The sequence below is a fragment of the Chiloscyllium plagiosum genome, unplaced genomic scaffold (assembly GCF_037043375.1).
Source record: "Chiloscyllium plagiosum isolate Xiang-an unplaced genomic scaffold, Cpla_swu_hap1 HiC_scaffold_21, whole genome shotgun sequence".
Taxonomy (NCBI): domain Eukaryota; kingdom Metazoa; phylum Chordata; class Chondrichthyes; order Orectolobiformes; family Hemiscylliidae; genus Chiloscyllium; species Chiloscyllium plagiosum.
In genome coordinates, this window is record NW_028270159.1 from 89,311,718 (window position 1) to 89,329,314 (window position 17,597).

Below are 17,597 nucleotides of genomic sequence, written 5' to 3' on the forward strand. Positions count from 1 at the left end.
ATTCAAAAGTCATTCTGAAAAACCAAATGTATTTCATTCTTTGCTTCTCCGTGATGTACCTACCAGTCAGTCTGTCAGATATGATTCCGATTTTGTAAAACTGCTTTAACTTGTCTCTCCCTATTAGTGTCATTTTATCACCTCCCTCTCACCAGAATTGGTTTCCCTAGTATTGCAGACGAAGTTTTTGTTTTCTTTTGTTTTGCAGCTTTTTTGAAGACAGGACTGAAGCAGTTGCTCCATAGTTCTGCCATTTCCCCGTTCTCCATTCTCCATTCTCTGCTTTCAGTCTGCAAGGAAGCTGCACTTTTTTTCTCTTGAATTTCCCATTGGCAGCCCCATCTTATAACACTTCTTCATGCACTGTTTAACCACGCATCAATTCCTGTCTTAAGATTCTCAAGGATTACCAGAGGAACATTATCAAATGTCTTGCTGAAATGAATGAGTCTCATGTCAGACTCATTTATAAAGTCAGAATGTATGGAATGCAGGGAAAGTTGGCTATCTGGATTCAGAATAGGTTGGGTGACAGATGGCAGAATGGTTGTAGATGGAAATTATTTTGCCTGGAGGTCAGTGACGAGTGGGGTCCGACAGGGCTCTATTCTTGGGCGTCTGCTCTTTGTAGTTTTTGTAAATGACTTATATGAGGAGGCTGAGGGGTGGGTTATTAAATTTGCAGATAACGCAAAGGTTGGAGGTGTCGTTGATAGCGTTGAGGGCTCTTCCAGGCTACAGCCCGACATAGACAGGATGCCGACCTGGGCTGAGAAGTGGTAGATGGATTCACCCTGGATAAATACGAAGTGATGCATTTTGGAAGGTCGAACTCGAATGTTGAATATAGGATTAAAGACAGAATTCTTGGCAGTGTGGAGGAACAGAAGGATCTAGGTGTGCCAGTACAGAGTTCTCTCAAAGTTGGTATCAAAGTGAATAGGGTTGTTCAGAATGCACATGGTGTTTTGGCTTTCATTAACAGGGGGATCAAGTTTATGATCCGCGAAGTTTTGCTACCGCTCTACAAGTCCCTAGTAAAACCACACTTGGAGTATTGTGTCCAGCTGCGTTCAACCTACTATAGGAAAGAAATATACAGGCATTGGAGAGGCTGCAAAGAAGGTTTGCCAGCATGCTGCCTGGACAGGATGACTTGTCTTATGACGAGAGGGTGAATAAGCTCGGACTTTTGTCCCTGAAGAGAAAGAGGAAGAGAGCAGACCTGATCGAGGTATACAAGATAATGAGAGGAATAAATCGTCAATAGTCAGATACCTTTCCCCAGGGCAGGATTGACTGGTACAAGGGTTCATTGTTTTAAGATATTAGGAGAAAGGTATAGAGGAGACGTCAGAGGTAGGTTCTTTACGCAGAGAGTTGTGAATGCATGGAATGCATTGCCTGGGGCGATCGTGGAAAGAATCATTAAGGACATTGAAACGACTGCTGGACATGCGCATGGATATCAGTAAATTGAGGGGTGCATAGGTTAAATTATTATATTTTGCATTAGGATTAAATCTCGGCACAACATCCTGGGCCTAAGGGCCTGTTATGTGCTGTACTTTTCTATGGTATACGTTCTCCATGTTCGACGATTGACCTCCCATAACCGTACAATCACAGAGCCATAAACTATGTATCATCAGAAATAAAGCACGGTCTACATTACTCCCACTTTGCGACACGTCGCCCGCAGCTGTGAATGTTTTTTTACTTCAAGTGCCCGTCCAAGTGCGTTTTTAACGATTCTGAGGTTACCGTGGCAATGCTCCTCTCAGGACATACATTCCAGCTCGCAATACCCTTTGTTGGAAAAACTACCTTCAATATCTCTCTAAAACAGAAAACGCTTCATTTTAAATGTGTGCTTCCTTTTTTTTTAATCTAATGCCAGAAAAAAACGCAGCTCGGATATATCCAGTCTGTCTATGCCCCTTGCAATCTTATCCTACTGAATCACGTCCCCCTCGGCCTACTCTGCTCTAAAGCCAACAATCCGAGCTTCTACAGCCTCTCATCATGGGTGATATGCTGCATCTCAGGGAACATGACTGTTCATCCCCTCTGCACCCCCTCCAATGCAATTTCATTCTTCTTGTGGTGTGCCGCCCAAAACAGCACACACCATTCCACCTGTGGGGAAATAAAATTCTGTTGAGCTCTTACTCTCTGTGCTTCAATGAATAAAGGCTATATCCACAGTCCTGTGAGCCTTCTCAACTGAATTATTATCCTGTCCAGTCACATTTAGGGATCTGTGGTAAAGCACACACTGGGCTTTCAATGGTGCCGCCCTACTTTGAGGATTCCCCTGTCTGGTTTCTACTCCCAAAGTGCATCTCTTCATATTCATAGGGTTACATTCCATTGACCTGCCTACCTGACCTATCCATCCATATCTTCCAGTAACAGAAGACAGTGCTCTTCACTGCCAACCACTTGGGAAGTTTTTATGTTAAGCGCAAACTTACATGTCACACTCAACCCATCTCCCTCCACTCTCCAGCCTACATCATTGATGATTACTATGAATAATAAGCGACACAACAATTATCCCTGTCTCCTGCTACTAAGAAGATCTTGCATGTAACTTATCTTGAAACTCTGTGAGGCTTTATCAAAGGTATTGCTGAGAACACGTATAAACGAACACCTCCAAAAACAATGCAATAAAATTTAGTAGGCATGACGTTCATCGGATGACGTCATGCTGATTATTCCTGATTCTGCATTGCCGATCCAAATGGAGAACATTGTTCTCCTTTTCTGTTTTCACCAGTAGTTTCCCTAACACTGATCTGATATTCATTGGTCTATACTTCCCTGTTGTATCTCCACCACCCTTCATCTAAAGAGTGTTCTCGATTCCTCTGGCACATCCCCTGTGACCAGGTTCTACTTAAACGTTTGAACATAGAACATTGACCATTGAACATTACTGCACAGTACAGGCATTTCAGCCCTCCATGTTTTGACGACCTTATATCCTTCTCTCAGATTAAACGGAGCCACCCACCCTTCATTTTACTGTCTTCCATGTACCTATCCAGTACTCGTTTAAAGGTTCCTAATGTATCTGACTCTACTAATACTGTGATCAGTGCATTCCACGCGCAAAAACCTCACTGTGCAGGAAAGTACATCTGGCATCTCCCCTAAACCCTCCTCCAAAAACATTAAAATTATGTCCCATTGTGGTAGCCATTTACACCACGGGCAAAAGTCTCTGGTTATCCACTCCATCTATGCCTGTACTGTACCTCTATCACATCACATCTCATCCTTCTGAATTTTCCTTGAGTAAAGCCCTAGCTCCCTGAACATATATTTTGAAGACATGCCTTCCAGTCCAGGCAGCATCCTGGTAAGTGTCATGACCTTTCCTTTCTTGTATCCCACAGGAGCATGGGATAAAACTCATCCAGTCCTGGGGATTTGTTTAATTTTATACTCGGCAAAACCAATCAATCCTGCTCGCATTTTACGTAAATGTGTTTAAGCGATTCACAGTCAATCTTCTCGAATTCTTGACATGCATAATCCTTCTCCATAACAAACCAGGTGTGAAGCTTTCATGTAACAATCTATCAATGCTTACGAGCTTCACACACAGATTGCCTGCATGGTTTCTAATGGACAGTAATTGCTCCCTAGTAATATTTTTCTAGTTGCTGCAATTGTGAAAAATCCTGGGATTCCGCTTAACTTTGCCTGCTTGCACTTTTTCATGTTCTGGTGTTAGTCAGTCCCCACTGGTGTGAATTTTCAATGTTTCACTGCGATCACCTCTCATTCGTTGAAACTCCAGTGAACACAGACGGAGAATCATCGGACAATCTTCGAATCTGCAGCATTAAACTGGAGAATACCCATTCAGTATATGTGATCAATATATACTTGCTTATAGCAGAAAATCATAACTGCATACAATGCTACAGCTACCCTCTCACCAACACTCTGTGAAACTGGCGCAGGATCTTTTTACTTCTCGTGGAAGCAAAGTACTGCAGATACTGGAACCTGTACTGAAAAGAAAACAATTGCTGGAGAGCTCATCAGGGCAGGGCGCATAATTGGAGAGACAGCAAGCTAATGTTCAGTTGAGATGACTCTTCATCATCTATCTCGTGATACCCTTTAAATGAAGGAAAATCTGAATTTTACAAACTCTGTTTGCATAAGTTCCTCTCAATATCCTTTGCTTTAATTATTTTCTTCGAACTCACTGTGTGAACTCCCTAAAAATGTTCCCCCGAGCATTCAACTCGACCACATCCACAAGTTCTTATTTGTTGATGTCTACAAGAGATATCTTCAAACAAGAAGAATGTAAACTATGACTTCCCTTTCATTAACAGTCAATCATTTTCTTGAAGTTTGCTTTCATTTTCTAGGTGAAAGAGAGGACTCTAGATGCTTGAGAGTCAGAGTCGAAAAGTGTGACAGCTGGCCAGGCAGCAACGGAGGAGGAGGCGAGTCGAAGTTTCGGGCAGAGGCCCTTCATCAGGAATATGGGATGGAAGAAAACGAGGCTGACAGGCCATCTTTACCTGCCACCGCGTCCATCTTCTACCCCACCTGCCTTCTCCACCACTCACTGTCACTTCCCATTGTCTCTATCCATCACCTTCCGAGCTAACTTATCCCAGCTTCATCCCCACCCCCTATTTTTCACAGCCTCTGGACATCGCACCGCCCACATTCCAGATGAAGTAATTATGGCCAAAACGTCGTCCCTCCTGCTACTTGGATGCTGCATGACCTCCCTTACTTTTCCAGTGCCAAACAGTTCTATGAGCACTGAGTGTCCAATATTGCATTTTTAAAATAATAGATCCCAACACATTACCTCATGTAGATGACAAGATAACTAGTCTGTAGTTCTCGAATCAACCTTTCCTCCCCTTTTTAATCCATTGGAATGCGATTATATCCTTCCAGTTTTAATTTGGAAAAATGCATGATCTTCCAGGCAATTAACATGTCGATTTCTGCTTGCTCTGATATTCCGGTATCATGTGTATTTGGTCCGTTAGACTTATCAATACTCAATAAAGTTTTGTTTCCAATTACTACCTCATCACTTGCATAAATTATTGAGTTATAGTTACACAGGTCCCTGGGAGATTTTCTAGATCTTCCTCCATGAACACAAATACAATTAACTGTTTACTTCTTCTGTCATTTTTGTGTTCATTTAAAAAAATTGGCCTGTCCGCACATTCACTGTTCCACATATGATCTTGCTTTTATTTTCCTTTCAAGAATTGTTCGAAGCTTTACGCCAGTCTTTGTGCTTATTGTTATTCTGCATCCTTGTTTTCTTTTCAGTTTCCTGACCCTTCTTTGTTGTGTCCCAAATTTCGCTGATTCAACAATACGTGGAATTTTTCTGAGCCACTTCCTTAGATCTAATAAAATGTTAAGCTTCTATTATTAACCATCATTCCGTTGCCTTTCTCTTTTGCTGTTTGCACCCTGAGGGGATGTACGCACACTTCATACTCTGGAGTGATTCTGCAAGGAACAGTCATTGCCTGTCTTTTTGAAATCTTTTTCATGTTCATTTTCAGTTCATTTGAAGCCATGACCTTCTTCATTCTTTCCTGGCTTCCGTGACTTAGGCACTTCCAATTGAAAAAAATACAATCAGTTTTGTGTTCAGATGTTGGGCCCTTGAAGACAGAAACAGGGGAATATATTACGGGGAAGAAAGAAGAATTGAATTGGTACTTCAGAACTGTGTTCACTGGGGAACACACAAGCAATTTCCCTGAGGTAACAGTGGCTGAAGGACTTGAACTTAAGTGAATTTATATTTGCCAGGAATTGGTGTTGGAGAGACTGTTAGGTCTGAAGGTTGATAAGTCCCCGGGGCCTGATGGTCTACATCCCAGGGTACTGAAGGAGGTGCCACGAGAAATCGCGGATGCGTTGGTGATTATTTTCCAGAGTTCGATAGATTTTGGATCAGTTCTTGCGGATTGAAGGGTGGCTAATGTTATACCACTTTTTAAGAAAGGCGGGAGAGAGAAAAAAGGAAATTATAGACCAGTTAGTCTGACCTCAGTGGTGGGAAAGATGCTGGAGTCTATTATAAAGGATGAAATTACGACACATCCGGATAGTAGTAACAGGATAGGTCCGAGACAGCATGGATTAATGAAGGGGAAATCATGGTTGATTAATCTTCTGGAATTTTGTGATGCTGTAACTCTGGAAATGGTCGAGGGAGATCCAGTAGATGTAGTGTACCTGGACTTTCAGGAAGCTTTTGATAAAGTCCCACATAGTAGGTTAGTGAACAAAATTAGGGCGCATGGTATTGGGGGTAAAGTACTAACTTGGATTGAAAGTTGGTTAGCTGACAGGAAACAAAGTGTAGTGATAAACGGCTCCATTTTGGAATGACAGACAGTGACCAGTGGGGTACTGCAGGGATCAGTGCTGGGACCACAGCTTTTTACAATATATATTAATGATATGGAAGATCGTATGAAGAATAACATTAGCAAATTTGCTGATGACACTAAGCTGGGTGGCTGTGAAATGTGAGGAGGATGATAGGAGATTACAGGGTGACCTGGACAGTTTAGGTGAGTGGTCAGATGCAGGTTAATGTGAATAAATGCATGGTTATCCATACATTTGGTGGCAAGAACAGGAAGGCAGGTTATTACCTCAGTGGAATCAATTTAGGTAAAGGGGCAGTACAAAGAGATCTGGGTGTTCTTGTACACCAGTCAATGAAGGTAAGCATGCAGGTACAGCAGGTAGTGAAGACGGTTAATAGAATGCTGGCCTTCATAACAAGATGAATTGAATATAGAAGCAAAGAGGTGATTTAGCAGTTGTATAGGGGCCTGGTGAGACCACACCTGAAGTATTGTGTGCAGTTCTGGTCTCCAAAATTGAGTAAATACATTCTGGCTATTGAGGGAGTGCAGCGTAGGTTCGCAAGGTCAATTCCTGGAATGGCTGGACTACCTTACGCTGAAAGACTGGCGCGACTGGGCTTGTATACTGTTGACTTGAGAAGACTGAGACGGGATCTGATTGAGACATATAAGATTATTGAAGGATTGGACACTCTGGAGGCAGGAAACATGTTTCCTCTGATGGGTGAGTGCCAAACCAGAGGACACAGCTTAAAACTACGGGTAGACCATTTAGGGCAGAGATGAGGAGAAACTTCTTCACCAAGAGAGTGGTAGTTGTGTGGAATGCTCTGCCCCAGAGGGCAGTGGAGGCCCAGTCTCTGGATTCATTTAAGAAAGATTTAGACAGAGCTCTCAAGGATAGTGGAATCAAGGGTTATGGAGCTAAGGCAGGAACAGGATACTGATTAAGGATGATCAGCTATGATCATGTTGAATGGTGGTGCAGTGTCGAAGTGCAGAATGGCCTACTCCTGCACCTATTGTCTATTGTCTATTGTTATGCCCAATTCACTATTCCCAATAGCTCATTTACAGCAAGATTTTCAATTCGCACTTTTGATCATACAATACCAATTCCAAAACTGAAACTTGGTGCTCAACAACATGTTAAAGGAAACCATTTCACACATGCTAGTGATATCAATTTCTCCGAGCATTACCATTCCTTTGATTTAATGCAGGTTTGACGCAGATTGAATTGTTTCGTGATTGCTGCAGTGCCCACAATCTGGTAGATCTAATTTCCTATTTTATAAAATACCCAACATTCGCATTGCAGTTTTTGTTTTACTATGTAACTTTGCTCCATGTTGCGTCTTCATGCTGATCCTAATCTCCACCTTCGCAGATTCAGTGGAATCTGAGTGACGTGGGCCCTGGGAAATTAATAGTAGATTCATGTAAGTTGTTTGGCAAGGTTGATCTCAGCATTGATATCATGTTGCAACATCTCATCACTTCTTCTCAAGTGTCATTATGACATTTTTTACCTGATCGCCTGTTACTCTGGTGGAGTCGGGGAGGACAATGATCTTTCAATAACAGTGTCTGTTCCCCCAAACAGCTGAGATTGCTCTAAACTATGAGAACCTTTCAGCAGGCTGGCAAAGTGTTACTGCTGCTGTACAGAATCGTAATGAGTCACAATTGGAGCAATTGTACAGATTTAATCGCCTCACTCATGAAAGGGCATTAGAATTAACTCAGAGGTTATTCCCTCAGAGGATTTCCGAAAGTAAGATATTCATCATAGAATCACTACAGTTTGGAAGGAGGCTATTTCACCCATCTACTTCACACTAATCCTCCACAGCACACTCACACCCTACACAAACTCTGTCATTCTGCATTTTCCATTGTTAATGTACCCAACCTGCACGTCTCCGATGTTTTAGATAATTTATCTTGGCCAATCCACATAGACTGGTCATCTTGGGACTGTGGGAGAAAACTGGAATACCTTGCAGAAACACGCAGACAAACAATATGGGAATATGCAAACTCCACACAGACAGTAATCCCTGACTGGAATTGAACTCAGCTCTCTGACATTGCGAGGCAGTAGAGCTAACACCGAGCTACCTTGCGTGGACGAAGGAACTCTCGTGCACATCGAAGCATCAGAAAAGCCTTGTTTCTGCCCAGTATCGGAAAGGGAAACTTTCCTATATGAAGTGAATGTGATAACTTCATATTCGGACGCTTCTGTGCTGTCACGCATCATATATCGATTTGCACGAAACAGGTTATATTTTGTTGCGTTCAACTTGAACAGTACTCACCCGTAACAAGATGCAACTTAACACCTTAACACGTATAAGTGATAGCAATACGATACAAACCCACACCTACTTTGATACCAAACTTAAATCCAGCACCTTAGCCAACTCAGCCACACTACCAAATTGAACTGAATTCATGAGTGAAATTTGCTACCAGCTCCTGAGGGTATTGCTGCATCTCTCGTAGCACAGGGAAGTGATAAATCCAGTGAGCCATCATTAGAACTTAACACAAAATTCTCTGTCTGAGATCAATCCCAGGTAACAGGAATGGGAGCACTGTTTCCTTTAAACAAGGGAATCACGTTCAGTCAATGTCTGTCTCCTATAACATCACCAAGTGGAATCAACATCCTGATGGAAGAGCAAGATGGGGTTGAGAGAAGTTTAAGCAAGAACTGGTTCATGTGAGGTGTCGGCACCTCTAAGGTTTAAACCCCGGATATCTGTGTTTAACGAGATGGCACTTTAACCAACTAAGCCACACGTCATGTTTACGGATGAGACAGAGTGATGGGCAGGTTGAAGCAACACCTATTAAAATTTACAAGGATAACAAGATTTGTTTTAAAGCTCACCAATAGAAGACAATTACGCAGAAAATTGAGGAATCCAATTCAGATATCGGGCCTGGAACATTGGAACAGCAAGAGAAACGTCTTAAACCTGTTGTAGCAGATAAGGAGGATGCTATTTAATTCCTGTATCCTCATATACTGTTTCAGATAGAAGACAATTAGTCCATCGATACTACAACATCGGACCCATAATAGACCATGCAGCACCTGTATCCTGTTACACAACAGAAGAATGAGATCATTCAGCCTTCTCAATGATGCAAATCTATCACTGGAAGAAGCAACAAAGTGAGGGGAAATTGTCAGTTTAGAGCAAGGCTATTTCGCCCATTGAGTGTGTTGCACAAGAACAGCAGAAAGACGTGACGCTTGTTGAGTTTTTTTCACGTAAACATAAGGCGGTAATTCAATCACATTTCTGTTGAATTTGAACAGTAGCAAAACATTCACTTTCTCAAACACATTTCAGCGATGTAGGAGGAGACTGTTCAGGATCTCGAGCCTGTTCTGGACGTATTTGAGAAGTCACTTGAGCCTCTTGAAATGTTGCACCACAGCAGGAAGATTCTGTAAATCGCCAAACGTCTCCACAACAACACGAGGAGAACAGTCAGATCTTGAGCGGCTTGGTCAGGAAAAGGAGCAGGACATTCACAGCATCGAGACTATAACGTCAGAAACATCCGGAGTACATTCAGCAAATGAAGTAAACCAGGACAAAAATGAATCCATTCAGCCAGTCATGCCTGTACCCAGCAATCGGAACAGATTTTTAAGCGTTTTGCGTCTGTTATACAGGAAATGATATGGGAACGTAGAGGTTATAGAAATGTAAGCACTTAGAATAAGCAGCTTCACAAGGGGATATAAAGTAGAGAGCAAACTATTGGAATTGAAGCTGTTGTTGAAACCTGTTATTAAATGATTAATAATAGGGGATTGTCAAAGTCCAAGTAAAATCCATTACAGTCAACATGATTTTAAGAAGGATAAGTCGAGTATGAATTGTTTGCCGGAGTGTATGTATAAATGTGTCAAACAAAGTGGAGAAAAGGCATCCTATAGATATATTATAATTGGACATCCAGATGGCATTGGCATAAGGTGCCCCACAAATGATGGCCATGCAATAAAAGCACCCGCTGGCTTAAAAATAATTGTTTGGAGAGATGATTGACTAACCAATGAACGCCATGGAGGTACCAGTGTTGGATTGGCTTGGACAAGGTAAAAAAAAATCACACTACACTAGGTTATAGTCCAAAGGGATTTTTTTTAAACACTAGCCTTTCGAGCGCTGCAGCTTCGTCAGGTGTTAGTGAAAATGAAGACCAGAGACAGATAATTTATGAGGAAAAGATCAAAGGGTCATGCAAATTATGCACACAGATTCAATACATGTAAGATGGATCTAACATCTTTCGTCAGTGAGAATGGAGGTGAAAGTCTTGATACATCAGTATGCAAATTTCAGACTTTATGTCAAATCACTGCCTGGAGATAACTTAAGTCATTATCGATGAAAAGGAGGGGACCCTTCCGGTTAGGTAATGTATTTTAGGCGTGAGGATTGGTTTTGAGTCTGTCTGTGTCTTCAACTGGTTTCAGACCCGTTTTATTTCCAAAGTAGGACTTCATAAAATGTCACATTATCTGATGTCCATATATTTTATGGTCTTAAACAAAATATAATCTATCTACAAATACAAATCTGCAAATATATATTCACACCAAATATTTGAATATATGGGCTAGTGTGCGTGTCTGAGAGAGTGCAAATTTGAGTGTGTGTAAGAGGGAGAGTGAGAGTGTGTCTATTTAAGACACAAACAGATACAGCAGAGCCCTCTCCCCACACGCTCTCACTCCATTGTTTCAGAACTTCGCCTCTCAGCGCCTCTGCTTCACTTGTTCATATTGCCGATCCAGATGGTGTAAGTACGGTCCACACGCACCGTCCTGAATTGAGTTACAAAATGCTCAGTTCCCCGTGATTGTCTGAGGCATATTATAGTACAACCTCGAACAAACCATCCCCAGCACCTCCATTAACGTTTCAATAACAAAATTCAGTCAGAAGCCCCTCAGCTTCAAGTTAGATGCCTTGTCCTGTACAGTAATACTTGGGATCATCCCCGTTACTGACTGCACGATCAGCTGGGAAGGACCAACAAAGGCGTTCAGAGGACTGGCACAGAACAAGTTTCAAAGATGTGACTCAGATACCATGACCATTGAAAAATATAAAAGGACAGGAAGGTTCACGAAAAGATAGAAGCAAACAATTCATTAACTGAGAACATGTTGTGGAAATATAGCCGAAAGAAAGGCAGAAGTGTTATGCTTTGGACGGTTTAATTCAAAAGAATGAGAACATTGAAAAAAGGCTTTGCCAGGTCAACTGATATGGCACGTCACATCACATTCTGAAACTGCCTCACAGAACCAGCCCAGCAGCAGAAACTGAGACAAGGTAACAGACAAGCACAGACAGCTGTGCAGACGGTGCTCGTGCATTGGTCAGTAAACCAAGCTTTGTGTCCAACATTGGAAGTATTTCAAACCTGTGTCAGTATATTGCTGTGAGCCGTGAACTAGATGTCTGCTGAACAAGTGAAGACTTGCAGCCCACACTGCAAATGACAGTAATTGGGGTTCCCGCAAATTTATATCTGTATCTGTACATACCAACTCAAGGAAAGGTTCTTGATGTGTGCATGCATCTGTATCTGAGGCGGTGGTAGATGTGGAAGTCATTGTGGGACAAAGTACACCTATGGAGGAAATCCATTTTAATATGAGTAACTGGCAGGGGTTTGGGTAACTGACAAGGGATATATGGACAGTCAGATGTGATGTCATGTTTGTTAATATTAAAATAATGGCATTACGAATCCCAATAGCAACATAAATCACTGCGCTCAAGATGGATCAAATTTCGGTGCGATTTCAGATACGAGTCATGGAGTGTCAACCTAGATTTGCTTCTGCAGGTTTGATGCTGGAATTGTCAGCAGATTATTGACATCAATAAGACTGTATTTCATAGGTCAATGTCCCAGATAGGCTGAGCCAGTGAAATATATTCTGGAGTTGTTATGAATGACAATTAGAATGGTGAGTTATGGTAGCAGGAATCAGTTCATGGTCAAAGCGATCACCACAGCTGCACATTGTCTCTTTCAGGCTCAAATATTGGCTCGAAATTGGAGTGAGAGGAAGAAAATGATGTTTGTAATCAGAACGGGAGAGACTAATCTCCACACTCACAATATTCAAATAACAGGGGCAGTGATAGAATGAATCGTGGTTCACAGCTGAAACTGAAAGATCAACATAGAGCGACACAAGGGACTCTGCCAGAAGGAGAGAGAGAGAGGGAGAGAGAGAGAGAGAGAGAGAGAGAGAGAGAGTGAGAGAGAGAGAGACAGAGAGAGAGAGCATTAACAATTTGACTGATGTAGATAGTTTGTGGAGTGAATATCTGGATTCAGACTCTCAACTGATACAATAGTAGCAGCAAGGAGAGTCGAGTAAATGAAAATAACAGTATTCTGTTCACAAACGGTGTATGTAATTAATAACTGAAAAGTAAGACTTACCAGGGACACCAACGATAGCCAAGATTGGATAATAAATATATTGAATAATGTAAAGTACATATGTAATTCGCACTGACAATGGCAAATAATCGTAATATGTAGACAGAGCCCAAATATTCCACGATAAATCCCTGTCCACTGTTGCAATATTCCGGTATAATGTACTCAGATTCTGATCCATTGTTGGAACACTCCAGTGTAATGCTATAAGATTCTGATCTGTTCTTCCCCTCTCCCTGGAGCTGCTGATTCCTGCTCGTGCTTTCGTGGCTCTTACTCATTTTTTGGTATAACACTGTGAATGGAGAGCAGTTTTCATTAAAAGATGTAAACCCTTCACTGGGATCATTTGAATCCATGGAGGCTCTCATTAATCACAGTCACTGTACAAACAGTTTCAGTTAACCCCTTCCTTTCATCACTTTTCATGCCCTAATAAAAGGGAACATTTACTGAGGGGGTATGGATGGAATGGATGAGAGTTTTTGAAGGATGGACCATAAAACATTCAATGTTTTTAATCCTTCGTGCTTGTATTGGGGAATAGTGCCATGCCACTGCAGAGTGGTGCATTTTCCACCCTGTTTATACGAGACCAGCGGCAGAACGTGACTGATTGAAAAATTAACAGAGATCATAAATCACGGTAGCAATATTTATGGCCTGTGGACATCATGTAATGCTGCACCTATTGTGAAGTACCCTGTTTCCAAATCGTATCGTAACATTTAGATATCATTTAGATCATTGGGTGGGGTTCTCCGGAACAGGGGGTAACAGTCTATCACCGTCTTTCTGAAAGAAAGTGACAGGGGGAGACCATTCAGCCTTTCGTGCATGTTGCAGGAAGTCTTGAGCTTGTTATGCAGCAGCTGTTGGCTCTAAAAGAGATAGGCAGAAGAATTGTCCTGATATAAATATTAAAGTTCTAAATTTGTTAAGGCCAATAATGCACGTTTTAGCGAAGCACTTCGAAAGTACTTTGGAGAGATTACACGCTGAATAATGGGATATCTTCAGAAACGAAATTACAAAGACTTGCAGAAGTATATTACTGTTCAAGAGGAGGGAGACGTTGGCAGTTGTGAGGTATTTTGGATGACTAGAAGCAGAGACTCTGGTCAAGAAACAGAAAAAATGCATATGGTAGGGTTTGGAGAGCAGTGATCACTTGAATCCATTGAGGAGTATAATGAGAGCAGGTTCATACGCAAGATGGAAATCAGTGGGGGGGGGGGGGGCAAATGTGAACCAGAGAATGCTTCAGTCAATAGGGTCAGGGAGAATCCAAAGGGATTCCACAAGTGCAGAAAGGGCAAGGGAGTAATTGGGGAGAGAACAACAAATCCACCTATCTGTGGAACCACAGATGTTTGGTGAGATACTATATGAATACTTCATATCAATATCTGTTCTGGACAAGCTTATGGAATCTAGATAAATTGTGGAAATAAAAAGTGATATTTTGGGAAGTGTCTATAATCGAGAAGAGGAAGAGTTAAAATGCACAAAGGCGGATACAGCCCGGGAACCTCATCAGTTGTAACACCAAACCCCTTCGAATGCTAAGGATTCGATTGTTTGGGCATCTTAATGAGATATCTGCATCATGAATAGCCACAGATGCAGTGCCAGAAGATTGGAGGTTGGCTAATGTCGTACCATTATTTCGGAAAGGTGATAAGGAAATGCCAGGAAATATCACACCGGTGAACCTGACGTCAGTGTGGGCAAGCTCTTGGAGTATATTCTGAGGGACTGAATTACTTGTATTTGGAAAACAAAGGAGTGCTCAGGGGTAGATATCAGGGCTTTGTGTGGGAAATAATGTGTCACTAAGTTCGTTGAAGTTTTTACGGAAATGATGAAAAAGATTGATGAAGGCACAGCAACCGATGTTGGCAACATGGAGCTCAGTAAGGTGTTCGACAATTTCCCACATGATAGTCTGTCAGCAAAGTTAGATCATATGGAATCCGTGGAGAACTGGAGTCATTAGTGCGAAGGTAAGAAACGAAAGTGATGGTGGAGGGTTGATGACAATGAAGGGCAACACACCATTTATCATCGTCATTGCTTTCTTTTCCTGCAATATTGCTTTCACTGACTGGTGATAAGGATATCCAAATCTTTTTCAATGTTGCAGCTACCCACCTCGTTGGTCTACGTGCATTGCTCAGCGTGCCAAAGTCATTCCCATATTGATGTCTAGCTTAAGAGCATACTGTCCTGCATTGATCTCAGAGGTCTGCACTGAATAAAACAAGAAAAGGAGAATAAATCGTTTTATAGCTCAACATTTTTCAAACAAACCTATTACAAACGTCGGCTGCTGTATTCTATCTATCACCAAAGAGCACAAAGTCCAAATCGCCCTTTGTCTGCCATGTCATTCCCGATTCATTCTACTTGTCTCAATCATTTTGGAACGTGTTTTTTTTTTATTAATCTCCTCCTCATCTGCGCATAACCTGACATTGTTTAGTTACACCAGTAGGCTTGGAAAAATTACATTTGAATCCCTAAACTAAACGTTTGACATGTGTCGAGATAGCTGGGGCCCAAGAACCAAACCATGCAATTCCACATAACTCAAATTTTGTGAGAAGATACTATCTTTAGTAGCCTCATACGCAGATGACAAGCAACATGAATTCGACTGGGACAACACTGCTATTACAGGACAAGCCAAACAGAGAACACCCAGGGAATTCCTAGAGGCATGGCACTCATCCACAGATTCAATCAAAAAGCACATCGACCTTGACCCAATATACCGACCACTGCAGCGGACAGCTGTAACTGACAATCGGAAGTGGCAGATTCAAACCACGACAAATGCCGGAGAAAAGAGCACAGAAGCGCTTCACATGAGGCTCCCAAGCACTGAGGATGTCACCTAGACAGGGGACGAAACGTCTGCAACACAAATTCCCAGCTCGGCAAACACAATCGCAATACCACATAATTCTTAAGATCCAAAAACATATTGCTTTCTGTCAGCTCTCCCATTCTTAAAACATGCTAATATATCTTGCCAAATTCCATAATATTTAATATTGCCCACTAAGCTTGGATTTATTGATTTTTTTTCTGATAACCCAATGTGTTGAATCGATTGTTTCTCCTAAATGTATCTATCGGTCAATTTCTCATACATGATTCCAATTCCATAAATCTATCTTGGCTTTCAGTCCCAATAATTTCTCTAAAACGATTTCTTTCCTAATTACATTCTTTTCTCTCTCACCAGACTTAGATTTTGTGCATTGCTGCAATGTTTTTGTTTGATGGATTTCTGCCCAGGGAGTCCCAGACAGGCGAGCTGGATTTGTTTCGAAAGGATCATGCAGAATTAATTTTTCTGCTTTGGCTTGAGACAGTAACTTGCAACTTGATGTCATGTACTTGGATTTGACAAGGGAACACAAGGAGTATCATTTAAAAACAGAATCGCCTGGACCCAGGTGAATGAAGCAAATAACTAAGAGAAGTGCAAGGCAAACAATTGGGGGGCACCCAGAAGGTAAAAGAATACTTCAATAATATCTTAAGTGAGGGAATAGCTTCATTTCCTCTATCAGCCAAAATGCAGAATATAAGTGCATGAAGCTTATGCTGCATATGTAGAAATAATGAGTTCGCTCGCAATTTGCGGATTGAGTACATTTCTGGTCACCCTGTCACATGGAAGGAAAGAATTGAACTGAAGAGAGAACAGAGGAAATTCATTAGTCTGTGAAAGTCAAAGTGCAGTTATGAGGAATGTTTGAAGCAGAGCACGCTGAGAGGAGATTTGATCATCGATGCTGATCAATATGTTGGCCTCAGCTATGTTCTGTACAGCTACAGCATGACATCACAACTCCGACTCTCAACGTTTTCATTGTGACATCTCGGAAGGGGAAATTGGGTACTGCAGATGCTCGAGATAAGAGTCAAGATTAGAGTGGTGCTGGAAAAGCACAGCAGGTCAGGAAGCATCCAAGGAGCAGGAAAATAGATGTTTTGGACAAAAAAAGACGCTTCATCTCGGATGGGGAGTCTGTTTTTGCTCTCTTCATCTTTGGTGAATATTATACCAATAAGTTCTTGAGTTTGCAGATTTCTTCAAATTTGTTCCATTTCGCAATGTAAAAAATGTGTCATGCAAATACCGGATGCAAAGATTGGTTTGGAACATGTGAATGGCTGTTTGCGAAAATGTCCGGATAACTGCTTCTGCTTAGAATCCTGGTATTGATAATCTCATGCGTGTCCCGTTGATTTGTTTGTCTGTCTGGTCGTTGAACATGAAGTGGGCAGTGAGACACAGGACTACTACATTGAAGATGCTATACTTTCTGATGAAGTTGGTGCTGTCTGTTACTTACGTCCTTGGTACCATCTCGTAGTGCAGTCAGTGTTTCTTTGGCCAGGCAGATGTTAATTGATTTTGCTACGTCGAAGGTAACCATGACTTCGTCTTCCCCTAGCTTGGTGCATGGGTGATGCTGCAGAATTGTTTGGTGGAGTGGATTCAGTAGCGTAAGGCTTCTAATAACTGTTTCAGTTTTTGGTGAAGCTTCTCTGGTCATTTGTATTTCGGTGTGCCAATGAGTGGCACTATGGGTCTGAAGTATGGGCTTTCCTTTCATGGGTATTCGGGGTGTGTCCCTTGTTTTGTCCAGTTTAGTGCTGAAACTGCTG

The 17,597-nt window shown here is 41.8% G+C and overlaps 1 protein-coding gene across 1 annotated transcript in view; it reads right to left on the reverse strand.

Annotated features, from left to right (window-relative positions):
- LOC148146490 (uncharacterized) overlaps window positions 1-13,089 on the reverse strand; it is a 65,271-nt gene extending 52,182 nt beyond the window's left edge. Inside the window, exon 1 of the mRNA XM_087998643.1 lies at window positions 12,909-13,089. Within this exon, the coding sequence (XP_087854769.1) occupies window positions 12,909-13,089 (181 nt within the window). The remainder of the gene's footprint in view (window positions 1-12,908) is intronic.
- Between the last annotated feature and the right edge of the window lie 4,508 nt (window positions 13,090-17,597).